Here is an 11514-nt window from a genome sequence, read left to right on the forward strand (position 1 = left end):
TATATATGATTAATGATAGAAGAAAATTTTCATGTGAATTACTTTTTATTATTGTAGGGAATCGTGGGCTCTGGATTAGAAATTGTTGTGATTGCATGGTGCATACATATGAGAGGGCCTCTATTTGCTTCTGTTTTCAACCCTCTAATGCTCGTGCTTGTTGCTGTTGCAGCTTCTTTGATGTTGAATGAGAACTTATATTTAGGAAGGTATAGACACACTAATAAGTTAAAACCCTAATCTTAATTCCCTTAAATATGACACAAACTATGTCATTTCTACATTTATTTGTCTTTCAAAGTTTCCACATATATTCATAATTGTGTTCTTGTTTTGTGTGACATATATAGTGTGGTTGGAGCAGTGATGATTGTGTGTGGACTATACATGGTGCTTTGGGGTAAGAGAAAAGAAATGAAAAATATGACTCAGTTAGTGCCATCAGAAATCTTGGAAGAAGCTGAAGCTATAGAAGTTGTTGTAGATAATGATAAATGTGACTACCACAATCAAACAAGTACTATTAAAAACGTTGACAAAGATCTAGATTATCTATGACGGAATGAAGAAGAATATGATATTCACAATAAAGAGAGATGAAGTAATCTCCAAAATAAGATACTAGTTAGTAATATTTTCAATTTTACTATTCTATGAACTAAGTTCAATAGATTTCAATTATAAGGTACAAAAGCTTGTGAAAATGTTACCCCAATAAAACATTTGTGTTAGATGATGTGTTGGTATGTACATAAGAGTAATTAAATATTGTCATATACTTTTTTTTATATTGTCATATACTGTGTGCAAATCTTCACCCAAATAGATGAAGAAATATATAGTTGGGATAAGTTATATTTAGACTAATTGAAAAGGTTAATACATAACTAATGGAAAATATACTTATATGACAATTTGGGTGGAGTAGTTGGTTATCACATTAGTCTCACACAACTTTTTTGGGTTTATAACCTTTGCATTTCATATAAAATACCTAGTTGGGCTTAACCCATTTCATATCAAAATTTTATATTAATATTTAATTTTTGCGCATAAGCTTAAACAATAATATCACAGACAAATATTTACAACCAGTGTCAAATCAATGTGACAAATAGCATCAAAACACCTACAATTATATGGTACAAAAGGAAGAGTGGTAAATTCAAGGGATATATACATACATGATTGAGTGAAAAAATTGGAGCAATCAAAGATCTAAGCAAAACCAATTCAAAATCCTTGTGATCCAAAAAAATATTAATACTAGAAATTGTGATTTCAAATATCAAGTTACCCCATATCTGAAAATTAGCAAAACTAAGCTAACAGGTTCAGAATTTGAAAACTTTAGGAAAGAGGTAAAATATTTTGGATTATGTCTTTTGATGTTTTTTCGAGGTGATTGGTGGGGGCTTGATGCATGGTTTTAATGTGGATTTTTTCTATTTTGATTTTATAATGCCCCATCATAGGTTCAATCTTTTACAGCAAATTCTAAAGTGACATAATAAACTAAAGTCGATCCAAGTTCAAACTTGATATAATTATGGGACATAAAATATAAGAATCTACATTAAATCCTCAACAACCGTACAAGTACAAGTTGTATCATCTCTCCATCAATAGAAGTAACATGCAGAAATCTATCTTTGTTGAAGAATATCTCATAATATTTTCATTATTGAATTGAATGAAAAAGTGAGTTAATATGACTTATTTATACAAGAGAAAAAAGAAAAAGAAAGCTTGTAAAACAAGTAACTAATACAAACCTAACTAACTAATTCCTGACTTCCTAACCAACTATCATCTTCTAAAAATATCCTCTAATATATCTGCAAGCGGATTTTCCATTGCATTTCTTAAAATAATTCATCCGCATTTTCTCTCTTGCATGTGTGATTTAGTACATGTTTTTTTTTATTCTATATTTTTTGTGTACATGTCTTCTTTTTCTGGGTGCATGTCTAATTTACTACTTTTTTAATTATTATTACCACATCTTTTTCTTGTGTTTCTTAACTAAACCGTAATTGAAGCCATTTCTAAGTATATATGGACAATTGATTTTAACGACAGCAATATAAATGAATAAGAAAGGAATCAGATTATTTTTCATCTTAATATGTTCCAAACATTATAAAAGAAATTCTGCATCCATTTGAATCTCATTTTTTAATAGAAAGAATAAAAAAATGCTTACTTTGTTCAGATATCTCTTTTTTTTTTTTGTTAAGATATCTACATGTAAGGGAATCAATGAAAAATGAGGATCAATTATCCTTCTTTTATGTCTCATTTTGTCTCACTTATACATTCATTAATGCTTGGGAGAGCTAGCTTTGTTATTCAAGAGTAAGTTTTTCTTAACTTACTTTTCATTCTAGTCATCAATTATTTTTTGTTGAGGTTGTGACACGTGTCATGAGATGACATAGCGAAATCTTTTTTTACCCATACATTCGCATTGTTAAGAACTCACGTGTTACTCATATTACTAATACAAATACAATTTTATAAAATGATTACATATTATTATTATTACATTAATAAATATTATTATTATTATATGTTATTATTAAATAATATATTGAGTAATGAAGAATGAGTAAAAGTGTACTTTTATTCTAGGAAAATTTTCAGTGAGAATATGACATGAGTCATAAAAATAACCTATTGGAACCTTTTTTATTATATAGTATATAGATTTTTGAACCTATATACAGGTAAATAACACAGCATGGAGAAGCATAACTATTTAAACCAGCACTATTTGCAAACAAAATGAGCAAAGTATGTTTCGATCCTACTGAAACAAAATATGAAGCTTTCTGCAATACCATATAATTTCGTTTAGTTAATATCATTATGGTTCAGGTGCAAAAAAATATTATGACAAAAATAGGAGTAAGAAAATACATTTTTTGTCTTGGTTTTTGGTTAAGTTGTGGGGATAATAGACTATAACATTTCTGCCATAACTTATTTTCTGTTTTAAAGTTTGACCCCCAATTTTTTTCCGAATAATTACTTACGTTATTTTATATTTTCAAATTGGTTAGTTGAGATATTTTTGTTTTAGGTTGTCCCTATAAGCTATTTTTATACTATATTTATAGCTTAATTTTTTTTAATGGTACAATTTCGGAAATTTAATAAATGATTTGTAAAACTTTTTATTTTGAACTCAATGTGTTGGGATACTTGAAATATGTATTGTATTAGTCTTACATTGTCTAATATTGAAAAAGATTAAGAGTGATCAATGTTATATATTAGACTCAAGTCCCTTGTTGTAATCTACACTAGATAAAACCACCAAATAGAAACACCACATGAGCACTTGGGCTCATGGGTATGCTAGGACTTGTAATCTTTATTATTCTCTAATAATATATTGGTACTCTCTCAGCGCTCCCGGGACGTAGGCACAATTGGCCGAACCCCGTTACCAAATTCTCTTGTTTCTCCTCTTATATTTATTCTATACACTTTATTTGATTGCTTGTGACCAACACTGTACAACGTCACTTCCGCTACACCAACCATTGGTATCACAGTCAAATAGTAGATGGCTCTTAACCCATGCGCCAAATAATGGTTGACGAGGATGAAGGCATGATGGCTAGGCAAGGTGCATCAAAGGTACGACGCAAGGATAAAGTAAATGAGTTCAAGAAGAAGAAAACATAATGAAACTATAGTGGGGGTGATATATGTTGATCAAGAACCCCAGAAGTTCATGTATTAGATTAAGATCAAGGTGGAGATATGGACATAGGTGTTGAGTTTGGCCCTAAGACAAGTGCTGATAATATCTCTCTAGATATGAAGAGAATGATCTTATTTGAGATGAGAAGTGAAATATCCTAATTATGTGTCTGGAACGTCATAGTGAAAGATATTAATTGATAGCAGATACAAAAGTATAGAGGTGCTTGCTAACTTTGATGAAGGGTGCAACATGAGCATTGACTTGGATGCAAGTTGTAACACACATATTGATAGATATGTAAGGTGTGACATAGACATTGACTTTGATGCAAGGATGTGACACATACATTGGTTAGCATTGACGCAAGGTGTATGTTATGGGTATACTCCTCATGGTGGAGTATGATAGTTCTTTTGAATTATGATGTTCATACTAGACAATGATGATAGTGGTTGAGGCTCTTCAAAGAAGCTCCAAGGTTCAGTTTGACTTAATATTGAAGAGGACGATTGTTGGTGAACTTTTGTATAGAGGTTCCATATATCGAAAGACTTCCTAACAATATGTGGCTAGGCAATATGTTCCATTAAATGACGGTACAAGAAGTTGTCTACAAGTTTGGAGAGTTAGACTCTTTGTAACATCGTCAAGGATACTCATAACATTTATGTTGTAGGAAAGCGAATTCTTATGTGAATGAGTTGTTAAAGAGAATTAGACATTTAGTAAGATGGAGTAATATATTCGTTAAGGTGAAGATTTTTGTATAAATTTCCTAAGGAGCAAGATATTCGTATATTTCATCAAGGTGGAGATTGTTAGGGATGCCTGAAATATGTATTGTATTAGTCTCATATTGCCTAATATTATAATAGAGTAGAGTGATCAATGTTATATATTGGACTCAAGTTCCTTGTTGTAATGTGCACTAGATAGAAACACCAAATAAAAATACTCCAATGGACACTTGGGTCCAGGGGTATGATAGGGCTTGTAATCCTTATTCTCCAATAATATATTGGTAGTCGCTTAGCATTCTCGAGGATGTAGGCACAATTGGTTGAACCTCGTTACTAAATTCTCATGTTTCTTCTCTTGTATTTATTATATGCATTTTATTTGATTGTTTATGACCATCACTATACAATAATCACTTCTGCTGCACCAACATAATAATATTAAAGTTGTAAACTTTAGTTGAGTGTTGAAAAAGTTTTGTTAAAAAATTATAAGTAGGACCACATAAAATAAAAAATTAAGAGACCAAATTTAAAATAAAAAATAATTTATATGACCAATTGAATAGTTTTGCATTTTTTTCCAATTGATTTATCAACCAATTATAAGGTATTAGACTTTTTGTTAGACTTGATGAAGATATAGTGTGTTGTTTTCATATATATATATATATATATATATATATATAGAAAGAAATCATCTATGTCAAAATAATTTGATGTCTCTATTTCTAATAATATTGTTAACTTAAAAAAATAATTTAATATTTATTGGATTCATCTTTTTTAAAATTATATTGATGGTATAATATATAATATCTCAATTAGTTTGTATAAGGGTTAAAGTAAGTTCCACTATTCCATTAAACTGCTTTACAATGTTTGACTAACTTGCACCTTGGAAAAGGTATTGCCATGCCCTTTGTATATGTCGGTAAGAAATGTTTTTTGAGGGAATGGAAAGTAAAAATACATTTTTTATTTTAAATTAGATAATAACATAATATTTTATAACTAAATAAGGAAGATATCGACATTTTATTTCTTATTTAATTTTAGAAAATATTACAGAACTCTCTTAGTTTATAATTCAAAAAATATGTATTTCCTTCTAACATCTGCCAAAAAATCAAATCAATTCTCAAAAATACAAGTTAATAGCATATTTATACTTTTTGTGATTTCAATAATTAATTGATTTTAATAGCATATTCGTTTAGTAAACTAATTCAATGGTGATGCCAATTATTTCCCTTTTTTCAAATTCTTTCCCATAAATAAATTATACACATTTGTTTGAATGGAAATGCTCATAATTGGTGTGCACCCCACACAAATGTCCACTTTCCTAATTTCTTATTTATCAAACCTTATCTCAATGCTTAACCATTATACATGCTTACTACTAAATCCTAACCATTAGATGGCACAAAGTAACATTTCTACAAGTCACTCAATTCCCAAAACTTCACTCATTATAGCATCAATTAACATTTCACAATCTTCAATTCCAAAATTGTTATTATTCATTCTATCTTCAAATAATTGGAGTTGGGGCCGTACGTATTACGTTACACCATCTAGTTTAGTGCATATAAACACAAATTGCACTATATCTCACTTCAACCCATCACTTTATAGGGATGTACAATTGTATGGTTCAGGATAAGTTATCTCTTAGCAGCAACAACAACAAAAATTTAATGGTACGTACCAAACGTATTCAAATTTGTAGTTTTGGATAAATTTATATAATTTTAGTTTATTAGTGCATGATAAATTGTGTTTAAGGTTATTTGTATAAAACTATATAATAATTTCTTGTTTATAAGAGGTTAAGTTTATGGGCTATCAAACTTTTATGATTGAATATTCGTAGATGACGTTCACGGTAACTCTAATATCTGAGTATTTTAGTTTAACTTAATATCAAAAGTTAGCTTAAAAGAAAGTGAGTCTTGTAGACAATTTTTATTAATGTTATTTGTACATCTACATCAAAAGTTAGCTATAATTTCCTTTTTTTTATATAGAAAAGGGTACCCAAGTTTTGTGAAGTCATCTAATGTGTATATGGAGGAGGTAGCGGGTGAAATAAAATTCAAGTCTTCATTATGAATTAAAGATAGATTTAAATTAAAAGTACAAACATATCTTAGTATAATTCAATTATGTGTTTGGTCAATTATTATTATAACTTTTTTGTTATGTTGGATGAGTGAGAACTCGTCTCTATTACTGGAGAAGACAGTTCTACTTTTTAAAGTATTTTGAAGGGTGCAAATGTAATTTTAATAGAAATGAAAGGATACAAGTGTTGTTATCCTTTGAGTTTTTTATATTTTTTCACATAACTTTCCTCTTATGACTCATGTTGGATAGGAGTTAGATTTCCCTTTTGCTTTCTCATGAGTTGTTTTCTCTTCCATACTACTATCTTGTACATTTATTATTTGTATGTAAGTTGGTTCTCTTTTAATAAAATTTTCACTTATCAATTTCTTTTTTTACTTATATATCTATATTAACTCATATAACTTTTCTCAAGAAGAAAGAGGAGATATATGAGAAATTTCTCTTTGTATTTTCGAAGAGATGTTTTATATAGATTTGACCTACAACTAACATGTATAGATACATTTTTAGGAATTCTCAAAAGTGCCATTAGAACATTGTTAAAATGGTAGGAAGCATGAACTAATCTTCTTGATGAAAAAATAAAGAATGAAAAATGTTATTGAATTGAATTGAATGAAAAAGTGAGCCAATATAGCTTATTTATATAAGCGAAAAGAAGAAAAAGAAAGTTTGTAAAAACAAGTAACTAACACAAATCTAACTAACTAATTCCTAACTTCCTAACCAACTATCATCTTCCAAAAATATCCTCTAATTATCTTTAATATCCCCCTCAAGTTGGTGAGTGCAAAATTTTCACTTTCCATCTTGGAATTGATTTGAAGCTTGATCTGAAGTAGTAGCAACACTTAATCACCCATGGCAGAAAAACTTCATCAAACGATTAATCATCCACAGCAGAAGTTATATCTTTGTTTCACCACTATGGACAGAAGCTACCCATCTAATACTTAACCATCCATGACAAAAATTATATCTGAGCTTATTAACTATCATGGACAGAAGTGAACCAACCATTAATGATGAAAGAGAGAGAACGAATCAGAATCTTCATAAGAAAGATGGGTAAACAAAATAGAGTATTAAAGAAAAGATAAATTTGGGGGTAATTGTTGAAGAACAATAAAAGAAACTAAAAGAACCGTCCAAGAAATATTTTCACGGTTGCAAAATTTTGAAGATAATTGTGCAGAAATGCATTGAAACTCCTTTGTTCCTTGCTGGAAGAAATTTTAAGCACCCAAAAGACACAAGAACAAGTAATATTGGAACTGTTGGGTTTATTCAAGTGTGAAGTCCCACATTGGATATGTAGGGAAGAGTGAAAGGGTTTATAAAATTGCTGAACCACGTTAATTTCTCGGTGTCATTTTCTCTATTATATTTTCTCCATATGTCTTCCGCATAAACAAGTGGTATCAGAGCCGACGGTTCGGCTGGGACATGGTAGACTCAAGGGGGAGTGGACCGAAAAGTGTGTGGTACTCACACTTGAGGGGGAGATTGTTGGGTTTATTCAAGTGTGAAGTCCCACATTGGATATGTAGGGAAGAGTGAAAGGGTTTATAAGAAGGAAAGACACATGGAACTAATGCCTTAAGGTTTTGGTTCAAGACGTGGTGTCTCACTTGTGACTCTTCACTCTTCCCATACCCATGTAACAATGGAACTCCCTGGTGGTTGGAGGCTCCCCGGTCGCAGTCTAGGTCCAACAGGAACCTCTAAAACCATTTATGCAGTGAATGATTAGTGTGATATGATGTGTTTGAACAAAGACCAAGAACCAATCTTCTCTATTCTTGTCATGCTTCTTTCAATTATTGAAGCCATAACATTTATCACTAATCATCCATGTTGAATTCATTTCTCCCTTTTGAATATTGTTGTTGTAGTTGCTTCTTCAATGGTCTTTCCTGAATTCCATATCTTTAAAGATCAGTGTTTGTTGCCTTGCATCATGAACGTTGATGGAGACAAAGAAGATGGAAGGCTTAAGCGGAAGCCAACGAATAATTATGCTATGATACTATGTTAAAATGGTAGGAGACGTAGATTAATCTTCTTAATGAAACAAGAAAGAATGAAAAATGTTATTGAATTGAATGAAAAGGTGAACCAATATGGCTTATTTATACAAGAGAAAAGAAGAAAAAGAAAGCTTGTAAAACAAGTAACTAACTCAAACCTAACTAGTTAATTCATAACTTCCTAACCAACTATCATCTCCAAAAATATCATCTAATATATCTTTAATAAACATTGCTTAAGAAATAAAAATTAAAATTTTTATCTTTTGTAATATATTGAGAAGTGATGAACTTAATTTTCCCATGTGAATTTACTTATTTTATAATTATTAACACAACCTCCTTTTATAACTCTTTTTTCTTCATAAGTCCAAGTTAATTAGTGGCTCTTATAGAGAGAGGCTCGAATGCTCGATGCAAGATTCATAAAAGCCAAAACTTATCATTACCTATGAACGCCTTTTCTATCTATATAGTCCCAAAACAGAAAAAATAATTTCAAAACATAAATGTTATTTGTTTAATTTTCTCCAATTAAGCATGTACATTATTAAAAGACAATTTCGACGAATAATTGTGTGGCCAAGATGCTAGGGCTATACCCTCCTCATGTTAAGTACATTCACATTTATAAGCTCTTCAAGTTTTCTCTCCATTAATTATAATCCACAAATTGAAGTCCAAAAATAGTAAATCATGATTTGAGAAGCTAATTGCACTTCATATAAGTGATAAGTGATGACGATTCACGACGCTAGCTATTGTATTTTTTTAGGGATGTTATCTTTATAATGACTTAGTATATACTTAACATAAATGGGAATTTATACACTAACTCAAGTAATCTAACCAATCCCAATCATTGAGAAACGAACTGAATAAATTTGGTATATGAATGCAGCACCACACAATTAAGGTTTTGCCATTTGAGAGAAATTATTATATAGTTTTAGAGGATGCTAATTTCATGCTTCAATATGAATCTTTGCTATTGATTTTAAATGAAAATCGTGTTAATCATACTTATGCATTGTTTGATGAGGGTAGAAAATGTTAGGAAATAGTAAATAGTATTCACAACGTTTCTTTATAAGCATCATCATAATTTTTATTCACAAATCAAGGAAATCCTTAATTTTTGTCACCAAATTTTGTATTGTTTTTCGCATAATATCATTCTCAATTCTTCTATCTATTTTATTTTATAATTATATTATTTCTATATAATAATGAAGCTAAATCACTCAATAGTGACAAGTCAGTATTCATACTCCATTGATAATATAGTGACAATGTATAAACTCTTGTACGGACAATATATAATTTTTTTCACATAAAAAATTGTATTGGGAAGCTTAAAAAACTTTTGTGTGTCTAAAATGACTAATATGTAACTTACCTTTCTTTTTTGGTACTACCAATAGTATTTTCTCACTTTTTTGGTAAGGAATTAATCTTTTTCGAGATTCATGATTACCCTTCTCAACAAGTGTCACTCTCACGAATCGAATCATCAACCTTAGGAATTCAATGGGTCTTACACCACTAGACCAACGTCTTGTTGATACCTGTAACTTTTATGATAAGTTATACGTCATTAAATCACTTAATAGGATTATAGAGCCACTAAGAAATTATAACTTTTGAAATTTGAGATTATAATTTTGAAAACTATTTTTGCATGCATTCATGTCTAATTTGTTATGTTAAATTTTCAACAATCATATTTTTTACCTTAACTTAATATGATATTATATCTCCTTTTAAACTACTTAACAATTTTTAGATAGTCTTATAATTAATTTATTATGTAATCTAATTTAATACAATAACTATACATCTACAAAATTTTAACTATAAGCTATAATCTTATAACTATACAGTTTGAGAACTATAAATTAATTTCAGCTAACAAAAACTAAATCTTAAACTTTTCAATATGCTTAATATTTCTTGTGATTTTTTTAATCACCTGTACATATTTTTAAAACAGTTTATATAAATTTCCACCCATAAATCTTAAGAGAACGTTTGAGGACATTTATATTTATATATATACATTTATATTACATTTCTCTTAATTCAAAATCAATGATATTATTATGCATTAGACTTATGGGCAGCCAATTTACAGGATTGAAACTCCACTAAAATAAAGTACAACTTAACGTGGAAAATGCATAAAAAGAAGAACAAATTATCCTTAATACTTTCTCTCCCTATTTGTAAATTACTTTATAGAAAATTTGTTTATCCTTAAATATAAGTTGTTTTATAATATTTAGGTAATGCTAACTAACATGAATCAAATATATAATTTCTTATTAACAAAATAATGTATTAGTCTAGTGGTATAAATCCCTAATAGATTTCAAGATAGACAAAAAGTTTAAATATTCGATTCTTGTGAGTCACACTTATTCTCATGCAACCCAAATGATTAGTTCTTTACATTGATGTGATACCTTGATTATATAAAAAATATAATTCCAAAATTACACTATACATTTATCATTTCAAACATATTCTAACAGATCTTTTACTTTCCATAATAATAAAGAAATGAATAATTTTAAAATGTTAATATAATTCTTGAAAAAGTTAAGAATTATATATGCCTTTTAAATAAAAATGGTAATATAATTAATTGATTTGAGTTGTTAATTTGTCATATTCGATCGCTAACTTTTGCATAACTGCAAGGAAATGGATGGAAGGGGAGAAACTGAAATAGGGAAAGAAAAGAAAGAAAACATGTGACACACGAAAAACATAGAATTTAGACACCAAAACAGCTAGCTCACACTATGAAACAATGGCACAACAGAAATGACAGATAAAATGTGTCATATACGCACATCAAATGTCGGAACAATGATCACATGTCTCGAAA

General features: G+C 29.3%; 1 protein-coding gene across 1 annotated transcript in view; it reads left to right on the forward strand.

Moving 5' to 3' along the window:
- LOC109333791 (WAT1-related protein At1g68170-like) overlaps positions 1–559 on the forward strand; it is a 3789-nt gene extending 3230 nt beyond the window's left edge. The window contains exons 6-7 of the mRNA XM_019569361.1: positions 58–209; positions 351–559. Coding sequence (XP_019424906.1) covers positions 58–209; positions 351–558 — 360 coding nt within the window. The 3' untranslated portion in view covers position 559. The remainder of the gene's footprint in view (positions 1–57; positions 210–350) is intronic.

This window comes from Lupinus angustifolius, chromosome LG19, assembly GCF_001865875.1.
Source record: "Lupinus angustifolius cultivar Tanjil chromosome LG19, LupAngTanjil_v1.0, whole genome shotgun sequence".
NCBI lineage: Eukaryota > Viridiplantae > Streptophyta > Magnoliopsida > Fabales > Fabaceae > Lupinus > Lupinus angustifolius.